Source organism: Mercenaria mercenaria, chromosome 6, assembly GCF_021730395.1.
Source record: "Mercenaria mercenaria strain notata chromosome 6, MADL_Memer_1, whole genome shotgun sequence".
NCBI lineage: Eukaryota > Metazoa > Mollusca > Bivalvia > Venerida > Veneridae > Mercenaria > Mercenaria mercenaria.
This window is the reverse complement of record NC_069366.1, coordinates 29,642,808-29,662,047: the sequence shown is the minus strand read 5'-3', so window position 1 is coordinate 29,662,047 and position 19,240 is coordinate 29,642,808. Positions and strand designations below refer to the sequence as shown.

The following is a 19,240-nucleotide window of genomic DNA, read 5'->3' as shown; positions in this document are numbered from 1 at the left end:
ATAAATCGGTAATAAATCGTGCTAATGAATCGGTAATGAATCGTACTAATAACTCAGCATTATTTTTAAGGGACGAATTTTCCGAGCCTCTAAAGCAAAAGTTCCTACCGATATATCGGAAAAAGGGGGAGTCATACTTATTTTATATATATTTAATATTAAAGAAATTACCACAACAAGAATGTCCGTTCGACATGTGTAAAATATGCACTGTTTCTATATGCCCTGGAAATGCATAAATAAAACATGTGTCCATAACAACCTGAAACGGCCGACTTCGATCGGCTAATGTCAGCTGAATAGTCTTGTTTTTTTTCGATATTTCCAGCACTTTAGTTGTGTTTTATGCAAGAATAGCGATAACACACGTTTGTTTCGTGAAACAACATCAGCAGAATCCCTCGGGCTATGTTGGTGCACTCGCCCTACGGGCTCGTGCAGCAACCAATCCCTTGGGATTCTGCAGATGTTGTTACATAAAAAAACGTGCGTTAACCCTACAATCAAATTAGCCTTTTAGTAAAACGCGCTACGTATATAATTTAAACTTATCACTGTCTGTTTTGCGGCTTCTATTTTAAAAAATGTACCTCACTTTACATCTTTCAATTGCATAGTCTGGGAATAAAACTGGGGTCTTGAATGAATCTAGTATGTATGCAAAATTTAAAACCAAAGCAGGATTTTGAATGGCTATGATCAAATAATATTTAGCAATGGTGACATTCATATCTGAAAGTCTCTGGGCTACTCAGTTCGACTTTATTTCAAATATAACTTGACAATGCTATTTATATTACAAACAATACTTGAAATGAAATATATCGGTTTAACATTGTTTGTTTCCTTGTAAAATTATAAAAATGGCTTATTTCATGAACATTTAGATACGCCATATTGACTGCGTGTTCCTAAGAGTAAGTAAAAAAACTGATTCAATAAAGAATTAGTTGATATCTGACTTTAAGTTAAACATGATGCATTTTGAGCGCATCCACTGTATACAAAGTTGGTATTCATATATTGGCTGATTTTCAGGGCAGATAATCTGGTTTCATTGTTATTTTCAGGTTTGTTATTTTTAGGTTTATTATTTTTAAAGAAATGTGTGTATATTTAGCAGTTCTATTATAACATAGGTATTAAGCATATAATAATTTTCAGCTAAACCCATTCATCCTGGGAAACAAGTATCAATCTGAAACAGGAAACACACACATTCATAGACAAACTGTAATGCTACAGCAATGTATGTATGAATGATAAGCATATACACAAAAATACATAAAGATAAGCATATAGACAGCGAGAGGAAGAAATGTACCATTTTTTTAACATACTGTAGGCCTACATGATTTTTCAAAATTCTACAACATCTGGAAATGTCAATGGCTGTTTAAAGTTTGAAACAATCCCCATCCATGACATGATCATTTTATGAAATAATTTCTTTCATCTTTCGCATATACGGAGCTTATTTAATATGTTAAAAAAACCTGAACAAATATTTTCTTGTGTGGGTTTTCTGTCTCAAAAATTAACTACGATTATGCTGACTGGCTATACTAGCCTAGATGACCTTTGAATAGATAAACTGTGTTATTATTACTTGACGCAATGATGCCCATTTCATTTCGTCACATGACATTGTGATAATTTTCTGACTGGAATAATTAGTTTTTGTTAATGAATGACAGGATCCAGTACTTGCTTAATACGAAATGTGATCATTTTATCGTTTATACAAAGTATTGAATGATTTAAAATTAATTTTTAGTAGCTATCTAATGACAAGTATAAAATTGTTTTAATAGATACCCAAATCTCAACTTTAAATGCGTCTGTTACTGAAATTACGTCAAATACACTTGCATATAATTTCCCTCTAATTCCTCTGGAAAATACTGAAACTAGCCAGTAACTTGAAAATAATAAAAGAAGAAAACATTTTACTACAATTGCCTAAGAAACTGTCATATCAATGTAAGCGAACTAGATATTTCCCGTAACTTCAATATGTAATGATAGTTATAAGGTTGTTATCAAACCAATGAAGCTGAAAAGCCATCATCACAAGTCAGAATTGTATTATCTCTAGATCAAAGGCATTGTCCTGTCCTATCCTATAAGATCCTGAATTTCCCTTATCCCACCGTACCACAGCCCAGTCTGAAAAAGCACATGTCACAGTACCTGGTCCCCCACCATCCTGGAAATATAAATGATTTATAAAAACAAGGAGCCAGTAGAAACGATGCTCCTCCACGCACCTATCAGAACCCTGTAGTAGTTTATGTATGGATATGTACATCATGAAAAAATGCAAAAATACATAGACAAAGTAAAACATATAGACAACAAAGGCGAAGCAAAACAAGGAACACACTGCGGCACGAACTGGAACGGTCAGTAGCAAAAACACCACTTAAACTTTAAATGATGCGCAAAACGTGGCTCTAATTTCCAACATTTTCTCAAGTTTAAACAAATAAAGTTCTACCCGCCAGATGAATCTCTTTTACTTCTATATTCAGAAACAAATAACATGATATAAAATTATATACATCTTTAAATTAACATGATCATTTCTTTAATATGTGAGGACTAAGCGTTCAGCTACCAATTTCGGGACAGTAGGTTCGAGTCGCCTATCGGACGATATCATTTTTGTTAACTTCATCTGTAGGTTAAACAGACGGGAAAATGGTCACATTTATCAAGATTTGTCGTTTTTTATTGAAGTATTTTTGGTATTACACGTTTATACTGGGTGTAGCCATACATGTATACAATGCACTGTGTACTATTTTTTACCTAATACATAGTATTGTAAATATATATAAACTTTTATCTTTATGTTTACATAAACCCAATTCAGTAATTGGTCATGTTTTGTAATATAACTTTAATTGTTATGACATATTCATGGCGAGCAGACTCTCAGGAACAACCAATATTTCAAATTTCCGCCTTTTTGTAAAACTAAACGACTATTTATTAAAATCATTTTCCACTTTTATTCTTGTCAAATGTAGGCGTTTCCAAACGTCATGTATTGAAACGTTATAACGTGACAAGATCAAACACCATCGGACATTCGGCGAAATTATACTGGACAAGCTGCGCTAATGAGTTCCATGTTTGACACCACCATCTGAAATACTACCCAGATTTTTATGTTTTATCAGTATAACGGCTTAAGAGGATATTCGATATTCTTTTCCGATGACCGACCTAAAATCTTCTGGCATCAGATTTTCATTTCAAAGTCCTTGAGTTAAATCCCAATTCAGCGAAATTTATTTTAAACTATTGATGCGAATTCATATCAATAAGTAGATTTGAAAACATTCAAAAGAAAACGTTTCACCCTAGACGCTGCTAAACAAGTACTACACTAGTAAAGATGTTAACTATAAATCAAAGGCGTTTAGATGGCATGAGATTTTATAAATGTCTAACCTGATTTCCACGTCTCCAATCAGGGCCCCGACGTACACGTGCACCTACAACAAAGTCCGTTGATTTCGGTTCTACAAATTAAAAAAAAGTTATTGAATCACTTTTTATCTATTCAGTTCTATTTCTATGCAATGTTATATATAAAGACTATTTCCACACAAGAATTGTTTATAAAACATATACACCCGTGATGGCCTGTCAAAGAGAACTGGGTATGTAATTTTGCATGATGTGACCTTGATCTTTGACCATATGACCTCAGGAACAACAGAGTTTATGTTCTTGTAGATTGGCAAATTAGAATTAGGTTTATTATCGTCGTTCTTTACACTGCTAAATTGACTGGTATGCACATACTCTTTGTTGCAAAATTTATACAAGTTATCGTGTTGAGATGTATTATTTTTAAACATATCCAGATTTAAAAATTCAGATGTCAACCAATTCAATTATTCCTGGAATTGTGAGGTGTTTTACTGAAACCTTACATGTTACAAATCTTTCTTTTCTATTTTCCCTTGCAAACTGAATAGGATGGACAGAAGCTCTTGAGATGTTTTAAAACACATATCTTTTATTATGAATGTAAAAAAGGAAACTGAATACGTAGTGTACTTTTAATACCAATATTTCTAGAGTTTTTTTATGAAAAGTCCCGTATTTCGTCTTACATTTATTTCAGATATTACTAGACTGGCTCCAGTCCCTGTGTCATTTTTCTAATAATAAGTTTCTTCATTAACAGAGGAAGTAGCTCCAGTAGGCTGTTTCTTAACTGACATTTTTATTGCCCCTGATTTCAGATATAAGTAGGTGCTGTATGGTTTAGCCACCAGATAGGATGTGCTATTCTAGAGGCTTAAAATTTACTTTAAAATCTTTGCAGTATTAAAAATATAACCATACAGCCAGGGAGCCATACTAATGTTCTTGGTACAGGCAATTATCCTATGAAGGATCGGTGATGATAGTGGGGCTCGAACCCACGACCCTGAATTGAGCAGGCAACACTTTAACCACTAGACTACTGCTTCCCTTTGACACACTGACTTCCAAAATAATAGGGTTCATCTACTGACCACAGTAATAATTCTATGAAGTTTGACTCTAGTATTCCAAAGTGCTCTGGAAAAAGATTTCAGTCTAAAGGTCACTGTTACATTGAAATTTGACCTACGAACCCCCCAGTTTTAGAAAACATAATAAGATCAATAGCATATTATCTGTAGAGTTTTGTTACTTTATAACATGTAAGAGCTAGTTTCATCTAGAGAGAAACGAGTGCCATAACCCCGTTATCCAATCTATATATCATTTACTTACTTCTGCATCCTAGACTTGCAAAGGTATCTGCAGAATATTGGTTTCCAGAATTCGTATTTCCATGCTTACTTCCATCGCGGCCGGAATCAGTTCTCAGTTTACCTAATTGTTGTGCAGATTGTAATATTCCAGATATATTCTCGTCACGAATAAACTCAAACCTCTTCACGCTATGTTCTTGCTTTACTTTTGCATTCATCTTTTCAATGTCACCGAGTTTAGACTTGCACCTAATTGCATTGATAAACAAAGCATTCCCATGATAAAGCTGCGTGTTAAGCTTTTGTTTTACTTCCTCGATTTCTGATGTCAACGCCTTTACGTCTTGTTCGAGCTTTCTCTGCATTTCTGTGTTTTCCGCGGCTAGCTGTTCTACCTGAGATAAGATATTTGCTTCTGCATTGTCCAGATAGATATTTATATCTGATCTGAATTGCCGAATTTCCTTCAGAGCTCTGTCATACATCGATTTAGCTTCGTCCTTACTGTTTTTAATTGTCTCCCCATTTTTTTTCTTATACGATTCAAACATTTTTAATTTCTCCATTAAGTTTTTGAATTCGTCTCCATTTTTTAATGTCTTTTCTAGGTCTTTGATATATTCTGGCTTACAAGTTGCATGTCCTAGCACTATACAGTCGCCACAGCCCACGATTTCATGTGTACGACAGTAGAATTTTATGGGTTCATTATCGTGCTTCTCGCATTTTTCCGCGTCTTCCGTGCTGCTATCCAGTGACATTGAAGACAACTCTCCTGTAGGAAGTAACACATGATTTCTACAATGTTTAGCTTTAAGGTGATGCCGGTAGCACGTAGTACACATGTACTCCTTACATTCTCGACATGCTCCATTTGCTTTAGTTTTCTTGTTTTCTACCTGACATGGTTCACAAAACACTTCGCTTAAAGTTCCTTCTTCTGTTTCCAACTTCCTACCAGCGACTTCCATTTAAAATTGTAATTCACTTTAATTAGACGTGTTAAAACAGATTTTTTTCACTTTAACCTAGTTTTTAAACTAGAATAGCCATAAACTCATACAAAGATACGAGTATGGTTGTACAAGTCAATTTGATCACCTCGGCTTTTATGGTATGCAATACACGTATTTATAACAGTGAAACGGAAATACCCGTTGTTTCACGATTGATTGTACATTGCAAAGTACAAGGTCGTTGATAATCGATATCACTGCATGACAGCGATATACTTAATAAACTTTATAAGCTGAAATAAATTTTGAAACGAGATAACAAGCATTTTATTGGTTTGTCTGACACTATATAAAATAAACCAGGATGTTTAAAACTCGTTTGTTTTTACAACCATACACTTCTAAGCCGAAGATATTCACGATGTAAGATTCATTATCCAGCCATTTGTTAATTTCGTGGCTTTGCCTTAAATATCATTAAGTCGTGGTGACATGAAGTACTATATTTCAACTTTTGAAGATAAAATGAATAATTATCTCACAGGAATCGTAGATTTTGCAATCCAGCTACTTGAATAATTTTATTTAGAATTTCAGCGTTTTCATACATTTGGGGAAATGTTGAAAGAGAAAGGGGGAAGGAGAGAGAGAGAGAGAGAGAGAGAGAGAGATCTCTGTCTCTCTCAATTGATTTTCTTTGTTAGTTATTAGCTCCCTGGACACAGTTGCACTTAATAAGATGCTAGAAATAGAAAGTATTTCTTCGTTATTAATAACAAGAGGGTCATGATGACCTTTGATCGCTCACCTGAGTAATGTGAAATTTTATAACCTTTGAATGGTAGTCCTCTGGTTTAGCTCAATGAGAAATCATGTTCAAGGATATGGTGCAAACCACTCTACTGTTATAGAAGCATATAGTACCAAGAGTTGATATTGTATATACCGATAAACCAAGTGGATGATTTCACACATTTTTTAAAAGACTCCTTTTGAACAACTACTGTTCCAACTGTGGCATCAAAATTTGTAATTACTAAGTCTAATGTAGACAGATTATCAGTTGTAGGTTCATTTGTAAGTAATCTACAGTCTTACAGTCAAGCTTGTCATATAAATACTGCAAAACACCTCCAAGGCATTTTGAAACATCTATATTAATTAAAATCTGAAAAGTAGATCCCTCGGAAGCACCGAAAACAAGGCAAACAGTGAAAATTGCAGACTCGGTTTGATTGAGTCTGTTCATGAGCAGTAATGGAAAATGCAACACTGCCCACGCCCCCTAGCACCGGCTTAAGCAGTATTCAATCTTCAAATCTAAATGAGTTGAAATCAATGATCCCGAAGGACCAGAAAATATAACAACACTGAGATGAAATCGGGGCGACTTTTTACGGCCGCCACACAGCACTTAACACCCGCTGTTGTGAAGTAAATAAAATCTGAAAAGTAGATCCCTCGGAAGCACCGAAAACAAGGTAAACAGTGAAAATTGCAGACTCGGTTTGAAGTTTAAAATCCCCCAGAATGATTAAAGGGTTTATGATGTACCAAAAGTGGGAAAAGTTTTTCTGTCAAAACAGAGCGAAGGGCAGTATCTGTCATCTTTGGTGATTTGTGAAACACAATTACTTGCATTTCATTTAATTATCTTGCAAGAACAAATTCAAAACTTGCAGAGCTAAATCTGACTGTAGATATTATAACAGCATCATCTTTGACATAAATATCATCTTTGACTTAAATAGCAAACCCATGCGGAGGTCTCTCTGATGCTGATTTGTAACACTGATCATTGCGTACTAAATTATATCCATGTATCTGATAATAAGTATCATCATCATTCTTGAGTAATCGAGTTTCTGCAAATCCAAGAATATCACAGAACATCAAAACTTTATCATGTTTCCATGTTTCACATCACTGAAATGTTTATGCAATGATCTGCAATTACTGAAAGCTATTCTAAAATGCATGTTTGAATGAATAGATTTCAAATGAATGTAACATAATTCTAGGGAAGCACCTTTATGCAGTCTCTCCATTTTAGTTTTTAATTGTTCATCAATTTGTTAAGTTTATACATCAAAATTGAGATTCTGAAGCTTTTCTAGGGATCTTACACTATTCAGTGCGACATAGTGAAGGTGTGGAACTTTTCGTGTTCTCCTTTGCGATAAGTAAATAACAACAGTAAGGGTAATAACAACTATCAAGGGTAGTTCCTTCTGCCCTATGTACTGATTGTCCTGCAGATGGTTGTAAAGGAAACTGAATTTTTTCAAAAGTCTTCTTGTTGTATGTAAAGGTCCTTTCAATATCAAATATAGGTGTCCAGTTTTCATCTATCTGATTATGATACAGGCCTTTATTTCTATATTTCGATCTTGTTTCTCGGCCTGCTTTCAAAACCTCAAATTGTACCCATATAATACTAGGACGTTGCGTTTCTCTCTGTTTGTATTCAATGAATTTTACAACACACATGGTGCACCATTTGCGAAGCCATCTTCAGTATTTGTATTTACAGTAAAATAGAGAAAAGTGGAAAATTCAAAGGTCGCTCAACACGACAAAAACGAAAATGTTGCAGGCTCGGTTTGATTGAGCCTGTTCATGGACGGTAGTGGAAATACATGCTACCGTCCACGCCCTCGAGCCCCGGGTTGAGCAAAACACAACATTTACACATGCTAAAAATACAAAAGCAATTTAGAGGCACCCGCAGATGTATTCAAACGGCGGTGAATATGGAACCTTCAATGATACACGTGTTGAGGCGTGTAATTCCATGAAGAGCGGCATTTGGTCCCCAGATAAAGTAAAGGAAGTCATACAACACCCCATAAACAACATCCAATGAGCAATGAAGATTTGCAGTTCTGTTTAGATCTGTTGGTAACCTTTTGATTGCTTCATCTTGTTTTTCCTTTGATAACTTTGGTGAAACAACAGAATAATGACAAAGTATCAAAACCTTGTCTTTGTTTGAACTCTGTATGAGTGTCTTATTGAAAATATGCATGTAATAGTTCTCAGCAAATAAATGTTGAGAATTCTCCTGGTAATTGTTTGCACTTAAGAATCAATTTCACACCATTTAAGAACAATCTTACCATCAGCTGTTATATAATTAGTGAGTCACTTCTGATTCTTTTTAATAATTTTGCAAATGGGCGAAAATAAAAAAAAAATGAAGCCTTTTAAAGATTTCAATTTTATTGTTTACTGAAAAAAGAAACTGTTTCATTTTTACTTCTGAAAATGTGGTTTACAGTGGTTAATTGTTATTACAAGTTTCGTCGCTTTACGATGGTCCATTGAAAATAATGCAGAAAAAAAACTTCAAAAAATGTACTGGTTTTAGCGTGACATTTAACTGAAATCATGTTTTCAACTTTAAATAACTTTGTAACCACCTTATATATAAAAAAAGTCGAAGCTATGCAGTGACCTGACTTATTTGTTTTGTGCAAGTTGGAAATCGTCGGTTGCAAATCTCTTTATCTCCTTTTACTGATAATCTTATGTCAAAGACCCAAGCTATTTAGAGTTTTATTAATGTATTTTAACAAATCTCTAAAATGCATCAGAACTCAACATTTACACATGTTAAAATTACTAGAATATAATTTAGAGATATCATTCGCAAATAACACATCGCCTGTCAATAGGGTAAAAGGAATGTCTCCAACTTACGGAATCCTGTTCGTGCCACTTAAATTGTCGCCTCGCCAACACGCGACAACGCGATAATTATCGCGTTGTCGCCTTGTCCGAAAACATACTTACATGCGAGATTTAACAATCCTCGCGAGGTTAAGAGGGCGACAATTATCGTCTTAATTGTCGCTTGTCTTTCTTAATTCTCGCATCGTGAAATTGAAATCCAATATACATAGTTGCGAGAATTAGTAAAATCTCGCATTGTCGCATTGTCGCTTTGTCGCCCGGTGATAGGGATTATTTCTTACTACAGCACCGTTGGTGAAATTTTCTGCTGCACCGTTGACAAAGGGAAACTACGGAATCCGGTTAGTGTCCCATTGAATGCCGACGAAATATTGACTAAAAACGAGTATGAAAACAATTTTCTACACGCCATCGGAAAAATTTGCTGAACTTTGCAATTTTTGCTTAAAATATTAGCCGTACAATAAGGAAAAAGTGCTTATGAAATATTCATCTGGGGTAAATAACTGCAAATAAAACTTTTTTTATAGAAAATGACACTATCTGAAAGTCTGTGTCAAAAAGACAATATTATCTGTTCCTTCGTCTGTACGTAATTTAGGATATCAGCTGTATTGCCGTACTTTTCCGTACGGAAAAAGTCCGTGTTTTTCAATAACCTTTAACCTGCTGGACAAGATTGATTCTGCCTTTACGATCAGTGTAGATCATGATTAGCCTGCATATCCGTGCAGTTTGATCATGATCTGCACTGTTCGCCATTCAGTAAGTATCTTTTTGGATAGCACCCTTTTTAACAGTTAATGGTACTGTCCAAATTGAAGGATGGACAAGTTCATTATAGAAATTTAGCAGGGTAAGTGTTAACTTCAAATAATTCTAAAATGTCCAAACACAAGATATTTTTATGAAATAACTTCTATAAATTTAATGTAAATATTGTCTACACAGACATGTGATTTGTATATTTTGACAAACTACGTTTTCGTCATGGGACGGTCTAAACATGTACCATTTTTCGTGAAAATATGCATACTTCTTCATATATTAAATATAGGGGTTGGCATTGTCAGAGGAGTCATATCTTCATAACCTGATGTCCTATTTTAATAAATAAATGATACCTTAATGCAAAGGGCAAGCCAGTACCTAGAGAAAACAGGCCAAGTTTGGTTCAAATCCGGTCGACTAGGGGTCAAGGTCATAGGTTAAAGTTCGGTAATATTCTCAAAATATGAACTTTTTAGAGCAGTCAAGGCAGGCACTATCTTCACTGAGTCCAACGACACCATTGGAGCAATTCTCACGGCTCCCCGGTTGGACCAGCTTAGTCTTTGCCAGCACCCTACCGCATATAACAAGTTTGGTCATTTACTGATACCTGTCCTGAGCTCTGATGGCATTATATGGACTTGTAAGTAGCTTAAATGTAAAGCTTAGATACCTACCAACATATTTATATAAGGTATAGGCAGATACCCGGGATTAAGAGTCTCGAACAGCGGTCAAAATCTAACCTAGTGTCATTATAACAATACCGTACCTCTATGTACTACCTCCCCTGACACATATGGCTCACCCAAGTACTTTAACATGGTCTCAATCAATGGATTAAACTTGATTTCCTGAAAAAAAAATCGGAGACAATTTTTTTTATATTAAAGTGTACCTTGTTGAATATTTTCGAAAAAAATATTTTTTTGTCTCCGATTTCTGTTGTTGTTCTTTTTTTCTTACAAGAAAACGAGTTTAATCAATTTCATCGACAGAACTGCCTTCAAAAATAAAATATCTTACCCTAAACTAATATTCTGGGGAGGTGGGGGGGGGGTGGTAATGTTTTTTGGGGTGGGTATTTAAAAAAACCTTTGAAAAAATGCGAAAAAATAAAGTTTGGTGTAATAAAAAAAATATTATTAGTGAGTGCTAGGCACAAACTTTAAAACAAATGAGTGATGAATAAATTTGGACCCTCAACGAAGTGACCTTGACCTGATGAATATATACAAAAATCATGGGGAAAAATCAAATTCTGGTCGGGTTTTATATTTTTCAAGTCCAGTGCTGCAGACATATCATTATAATTACAATATAATGTAGTTAAATGTCGTAGCTACAAAATAAGAACATAATGAGGTCACAGGAAATAAGTTAGCAGCTTAGCAGCCTAGCGGTCTAGTAGCGTAAAGTTAGCAGCCTAGCAGATTAGCGGCCTAGCAGCCTAGCAGCCTCCATTTTAGGCGCAACGCCGCTGAGCGGCCGGCGTTGGGGCCATCGAGTGATCACGTGACGGCCCGAACGCCGCCTTTTCGGCGGCGTTGCGCCGATAGTGTATATACATTAACCTTTTAATTATTTATGATGCATTTTAAGGTGATTTTATGTATTATTTAATTTATTTAGATAAATATTGGCGACTAATTTTGAAAAAATGCGTTAAACATGATTATTTATCCTTACTTTTTGCCGAATTGCGCTAAAGATATCATGAATGTGATGTAAAAATTACGGGTTCTAAAATGTATGTTTTCTAATTTGAAGATCATTCAAATGATTCAAATGTTGAATACTGAAATTTAAACTTTTACCATCTTTGAAAATATATGAAATCATTTTAAAAAGTCAACCCTTTTATTGAAAGTACGTGCTTGTTTCATTGATGACACTGTTATTTACTTGTTTTGTTACTATATATATCATTAAATATTTAATTGTTCATCTTTGATCTTTCTATACAAATGTGTACATGTACTTTATAAGATTTTATTCTATATAATAGAATCTTATGAATTTTAAAGACAAAATGTGTCTATGTGACTAATACAGTCTTGTGACTCTATTAGTCACAATAGTTTTTTCCTGTGTGTCAGTTGACAGTTTTCTGTTCTATTGTGCAAAAAACATCATGGTACCCCGGTTATTGCTGCATTTGATAATTTTTGTACACCCATATAGACACAACGTTAATGAAACATAAAACACTTTGTAAACCTTTCTCAAGGCTGTTTAATATTTTAGTACTAGAAGGCACCTTTTTATAAAATATGATCATTATCCATGCTACAATTGCATTTCAGTTGAATTCAATTGATATTACTCACTGCAGTATGTGAATATAATAACTGAATGATAAATGTAGATCCGAAGACTTTTGACTGTTAAAAAAAAAACTTCTATTATATTATACAGTACTCTTGACAGGAAAAAGTTGGTGTAATTTGTTCCATGTTTCAAAATACAAGGACTTTGATGTTTCTTCATGTCAGCTATTAAGCAACTTGTAGATGTATTTGCAAGATTCGTTCAGTTTCAAGAAACAAGATAACAACTTCCACCTTCAATCTTTCACATTAGTCAATATTTGCAAAAAGATGTTTTTAATTATTTTGTTTTATCATTTCCAAACTTTTGAGCATTTTAAACATCTTAACAATGAAATTTTCTTCGTTATCAATTTGTTTTTTAACGATGTATATCCTAACTCTTACACCAGGTCTAAGGAAAATGGGCCCAATTCTTTATACACATGGTACTTAATCCGTTTGGAAAAAGCACCGAAATCCATAAAATAAAACCCAGTAAAAAGTTTAAAACAATACATTAGACTTTATTTTTGACACAAGCGCAACATGCTGTCCTACCCTGATCTGAGCCCACCCGAAATAGAAACAACAATGATGACTTTTATCAAAATAATATCGAACATACAATAAGAATAAAAAGAAAATAAAAACAAAAAAATGAAAATATTTAAATAATAAATGACAGAAACATGAATAACAATATCAAAGAAACAATAAGAAAAACGAAATAATAGAATAACAATAATGCTTTTAGAATATGAATGACAAACTTTGAATAAAATAAAAACATACCAAAATAATAATAACAACAAACTATAAATTAAAACAACGTTTGAAAATGCCAAAGCGACTTAAAAGGTGTTTAATGTTTAAATTTAACTTTAAACGTCAAAATCCATCGCTGCAATTTGGGTTGAACCGTAAGGCCCAAGCGCCATCTACATTTGACCGTATTAATATAACACTCAATAGAAACTCCCCCGTTTTTATCATAATGTGTTTTTTTTTTCAAATCGAATAACGTGTATATTATAAGCTGGATATAGATGCAAATCTCTGTCTTTTCAATATAGCTTGAAACAAATCCGATGAAATGAATGAACTGAGGTATAAAAATATGAAGATCGGTGCCGTTTTCCCAAAAACTTTTACGCAAAAATTTAGAATCCGGGTCTTACGAAACTGGCCGCTCAGAGTCTGTTTTAAAACAACAATTAAAACAGCACTATAAAAAGGGTTTAAAATTTATGAATAAACGGGAAGGGTGATAACAATGAACTTCACGTTTTAAACAGTTAATTGCTAACTTCATTTTTTTTTATTTAATTATTTTAATCATATTATTGCTGTTTTTTCAATTAAGATTCTTTCATGAAAGGGTAAAGGGAATATCTCGTTACACTAACAAAGTGATGAATCTTTTTTTTGAATGTAACACAAAATTAAAAAAAAAATTAACGAAAATTTTTATAGCACATTTTTTCTTATAATAAAAATAACAAAGCGGATTATACGTCATAACAGGAAGTACGTAAAGACGTTACAAACACAAAACAACGTAATAGTTCCGATTTAGTTTTATCATCTGCAGTAAAACTTTATGGTTTTTCCGTAAAAGGACATTTTTGAATGGAGAAAAAGTTATAAGGAACAAAGAAAAAACATCAAGGTATTGATTTTTACGTAAAAACATTATATTACTACACAAATCTTCGTACAGAAGAGTTCATAAAAACGTCATTTACTGCACGAGAGAGGAGTTTTCCACACCGTGAAATCACCAAAAATAAAAATATCTGTCAGTGTTTACAAACGGATAGAAATATCCGTCCGAGGGCACCTACCATTCGCAGTAAACAAGCTGCCGAGTTACCGCCCAAGAAGTCAGATAAGTTATATTTCAGCAAGCATAACTTCAAAACTTTTCAAAAAATTGACTTCAAACTCGCATATGAATAGGAGACCCGCGAAAATGATGAAACAGAGTCCATGAACATGGTGTAGTCAAAGAAAATGTCACAAACTTATTAAAAATGACAAAGTTTCCTTTTGTATTTAGTTTCCAATCACAACTTCAAAACTATCAAGGTATTGACTTTAACTTCGGATATAGATAGGTATAAATAAGACGATTGCCATGTGACAATCCACACCACTCCCTCACATAACATTTTATCCCCTCTCCCCCCACACAAAAAAAACAACACACCAGTCACCGCCGCCACTCAAAACACAAACTGTCATATTGCACCCTCTCTGACTCACACACACCCCCCAAAAAGTAGGTCCTTTGTATTTTATCCCCGGGAGAAAAACTTAAAGTATCCAGTAGAATAACAGAGAAAAGAGACCGAACCTTGCAGTAGGGTATATACAGGTTTTATTGCAGTTCTCTGTCTTATCATGTGTAAATATGATCTAAACAAGCATTTAACATGACACTGAAATTTCAAAGATTCTGCTGAATAAAAAATGTAAGGAAAATATGGTGATATTTCTTTAGAACTTTTTATTTGATGATAAATGCCCTTTTCATAATAAGGTACTGTAGAATTTACATCACATAGTTTAAAAATGTTTTCCACTTGCAATACCTTAATTCTAAAGACGTTTCATCTGAGACAGAGTGTTTCAATCATAATTTGATCAAAATATTAAAATCAATTTTTCTTATTTAAAACTATTTTAAAACTACTTTTACCTGTGTTCCATTTATGCAAAAACCTTAAAAATATGTTACAAATATAATCCTTTAATTTTCATTTCAAGATAACTTTATATTGATGTGAAATGATAAAAATGTAAAACTTCGTGTCATTTTCTAACGTTCCTGCAAGAATCGTTTTAACTGTGTAAAAAAAATTGAAAAGTCAATGTTTTCGCAAAAATTAGCCCATGTACATACATAACACGACTGATTTTTTACGTTTTCTTTTCCTTTTTGAATAATTTAAGCAAGAGGCCAGTTACAGAACTTTTTCGTAATTAAACGTGATAACACTTAGAAGTTATGCATGTTTAACAAAAAGTTTAGTTAAACTTTTGAATAGGTACAAAGATCTTTACTTTGTTTGAAAAGCGCATAAAAAACTTCATCAGCTATGTATTTACTACATGCTAGATGCGTGAATGGAATTTTAATAGGTTGGCTTCTCTTATATATATTTATATGAGACATTCCTTTTTTCAGTAAAGTATTTACTTATAATCAAGTTGCAGGGCCATTAGAAATGTTACTACGTAACGGTACGTAATATTTTTTGCCAGAAATGCCTGTGACAACCCTTAACATCTACACTACATTAGGTAGGACTTCTGTAATCTGCACACTATTAAGTCTGAAACATGAATATATTGTTCATTAAAACAACTTAAAAGCCCTAATTTTATTCATGTGAAATAAGCATAAAAATTATATTAAATGACAGGAGACTGGTGAAGTATTTCCAGGATATAATTTCTGTAACAGTTAAAATGTACGATCGAGTTGAAATAATTACTCATTGCAAGATGTTGTTTTCTACAACTTTTGCATAACATTAATGTCTGCATTTTTGCTCCTTTAGAGCAGGAGGAATTATGGAATTGAATTGTCATTCTTTGATTAAATTGAGTAAAATGATGAGAGATATGTGTAGGTCAAGGTTACTTAAATTACCATCATACAAAATGTGCACACAATTCAGTTTTTTGCTGTGCCCTCTCAGTAAGTTTTTACATCAAATGAATCATATTCAAACTATACAAATGTGTATTACAGTAATAATTGTTTTACTTCAAAATGATAACCTCAAAGATAAAACTTGAAATATAATAGCTTACCCCGGTATCTTGAGAATACACCTTTATACTTAAAAGCAGGAACTCCATTTTAGTCTGAATTTAGGAAATTTATGGTAAATAATATGATACAAAGCTATTTTTTCTATCCACTTACAATTTAATGTTTTGGCAGTACTATATAATTTGAAAATGCCCTTAAAACAAATTTCCTGAATTTCAACATACATGTAATCTAGTAAATTTGAGGTTTTACTCCTTCCACGATCTAAACTCTCATTTTCAAAAGTGACTTTCTAACTTATGACTATAATTTATTTTATGAAATATTAACTTTGTTTCGTTTTACTGAAATTGCTATGTTAGAGAAAGCACGTTGTTCTAAATTTGCGTAATTAAATTAAACAAAGATATGCAGTTTTGGAAGTTTAAAGATATTTGCCAAATTTCAAACATAGCATAAAGAAGATGTTTTTAAAAATTTTGTGTTCTAACCGAAAACAAATGTGTGACTTTCAATTAAGGTCACAGCATTGTTTATTTCTGTGTTAGTTTTTTTTTTCTCCATCATCTTCAGCCTTACCAACTAACATGATCCAGTTGTAACTAACTGAGAGTTAAAAGTTAAAAGGGACTTGATTGTGTAAAACTAAAAACATTATCTAACATCTTAATATGCTTTTAGTTCCTGTTGTCATTGTCTAATCATTGATAATACTATGATCATATATGCACAAACTGCATTTGGATATAAGGGGGTAATGGTAAAGGTACAGCGGTCGTTCTGCTGTTACCTATAATGTCACAAACTAAAAATTATGTAAATATAGGAAAAGTCAACCTGCTTTTCATAATTCAGTGTTATTTTTCATAGATATATTTTTAAAAAACATATATTTATTCAAAAATCTTTCAAAAATCTATCACATGGGGTATTCGAAAGTAACCGTTATACCCCCTTCACACCTACGATTTTTTCTTACAATTCCTTACAATTTGCCAACTCGTAGGCAGTCGCAAGCTATCGTAAATAGCTCGTCGGTATCGAAAAATAGCTCGGCACCACTCGCAAACGACCGCAAGCAATCTTGAATGTTGAGGTAAATTTTTGACATGCCCAAATTTCTTAGATCGTCCGCGACTTGAATTATCGGTGAATAGCTCGGAAAGAGCTCGTAAAGAGCTCGTAACAAGTCGTAAGTATCGTAAACAACACGTAAACCACTCGTAAGCGCTCGTAAATGTATCTTAAAGACTTTGTTTTACGATTAAATACGATGTGTTTACAATGTGTTTACGATGTGTTTACAAGTTCTTACCATTTCTTTCACGATGCGGTACGAGGGGTTTACGATTTGTTACGGGCACTTTACAAGTACTTTACGAGTACATACGTATGCTTTACGATTTATGAGAGGTGTAAAAGCTACCAAATCGAACATTCCCTTTCAGTTGCTGTCAATACGTCAATGGAGTGAGACCTCAACCATATCTGCAACAATGCCCCAAAAAAGGAGGTAGTAAACAAGAAGAAAGAGCACGCTCGCCTTCGTGAAATTTGAACTGCAAAAACATGATATTCGTAAATACCGTATCTAACACGTAACTACTCTTAACAACTCGTAAACAAATCGTAATGTACTCGTAAAGCCTTTGGTGAATCCATAATAATCCAAAATTCACTCGCAACAGCTCGTAAATAACTCGTAATAGCTCGTAAAACGATCGTATGATCCTAATTACTCGGAACAAATCGGAAATTTAGTCGTAAATGCATCGTAATAACTCGGAATAAATCGCAATTTGATCGTAAACAGCTCTTAAATAGCTGGTAAATGTGGGGAATCGGTGAACTTTTACGATTTTGTGCAATCCGTCACAAATCGTAAGAAAAATCGTAGATGTGAAGAGGGTATAACTGATAACATTATGAAGCCAAAAGTATTATGGCAGCTGTTATAAGTTATCTCTTTTGGTGCAGTGAGTCTCCAGTTTATATGTGTTTAAATGTTTACACTGGAACAGTGAAATAGGACATAAAGAGCTTAATTAAAAGGTACAGTGGCCAGTCGGTTTGCAGACAGACTCGAGCTGAACTGTACATGTCTGAGGAGGGCTTTCCGGATTTAGATTGTTCTTTCATAGAAGAATTTGAGACGTACTAAGTGCTTAAATTTTGAATTCCAATTACGTTGGATACATGGACTAGTTGTAAAATACAGTAAGAGGGATGACACCGAGAAATAACACACTCCGCCACCCACTCCTACACCCCTCGACACACATCCCGAAAAATGTTTCTTTAAATTTTACTTCTTCTTCCTCCTTTAATCTAACGCATATTGCCCCCTTTGCGGAGCTACGTAATTTTAAAAACAAAACTATAAACAAATAACATACTAGTATATTATAAAGGTGGCTTAATTTCTGCCCTTTCGTTCTGTGATGTATTTGATAAACGTTCCCGAGGTAACTTGATCTTGTTTCATCATAATTTAACCACTTAGCATCAAAACGGGGCCAGGTTTATCACGAGCTGAAAGAGTAACCCGAAAGACCTCTTAAGGGCCCAAATTACGGTAACGTGAATGTATTTCTACACATAGAATTTGAGAACATTCGCCGGAAGTTAGCAAGGCGCCCTTTAGCGGCTAGGGAAATAGGTTCTCAACAGTGAGGAAAAACGTCATTCGACCGCTCAAATTGTATAACGACTGTTATGGGACATTGATATGGTAAAAACATGGTCGCTATGACTTATTTTCTCTAAATGCCTTGTCAAAACAATTTAACGAAAACGATTTCAGGGAAACTGTTGACACAATGATTTGTAAAAAGTGAGGCCGCTGGTGGCCGTGACTTGCAAGAAAAATTGTGTGTAGTAATATCTGTCGAGCGGTGAAACCTCAGTGTGATCTAGAGACCATCATGACCTATTTGTTTTCAGAAAAATATATCT

At 33.8% G+C, this 19,240-nt stretch overlaps 1 protein-coding gene across 1 annotated transcript; it reads right to left on the bottom strand.

Annotated features, from left to right (window-relative positions):
• Positions 1–743: 743 nt before the first annotated feature.
• LOC123549297 (transcription intermediary factor 1-alpha-like) lies at positions 744–5,858 on the bottom strand. The gene is made up of 3 exons (XM_053545507.1): positions 4,786–5,858; positions 3,463–3,533; positions 744–2,209 (listed from the first exon to the last, which is right to left on the bottom strand). Exons 1-3 carry the CDS (start codon positions 5,735–5,737, stop codon positions 2,078–2,080), a joined length of 1,155 nt encoding a protein of 384 aa, XP_053401482.1. The 5' UTR covers positions 5,738–5,858; the 3' UTR covers positions 744–2,077.
• Positions 5,859–19,240: the final 13,382 nt, after the last annotated feature.

What these genes read in the sequence shown, in the direction of transcription:
- LOC123549297 (XM_053545507.1), bottom strand. Translation starts at nt 5,737, where the DNA reads ATGGAAGTCGCTGGTAGGAAGTTGGAAACAGAAGAAGGAACTTTAAGC. An exon ending in TGCAAGTCTAGGATGCAGAA is followed by an intron (nt 3,534 to 4,785) that starts GTAAGTAAATGA and finishes TTTAATTTGTAG; the next exon opens with AACCGAAATCAACGGACTTT. An exon ending in ATTGGAGACGTGGAAATCAG is followed by an intron (nt 2,210 to 3,462) that starts GTTAGACATTTA and finishes TTATATTTCCAG; the next exon opens with GATGGTGGGGGACCAGGTAC.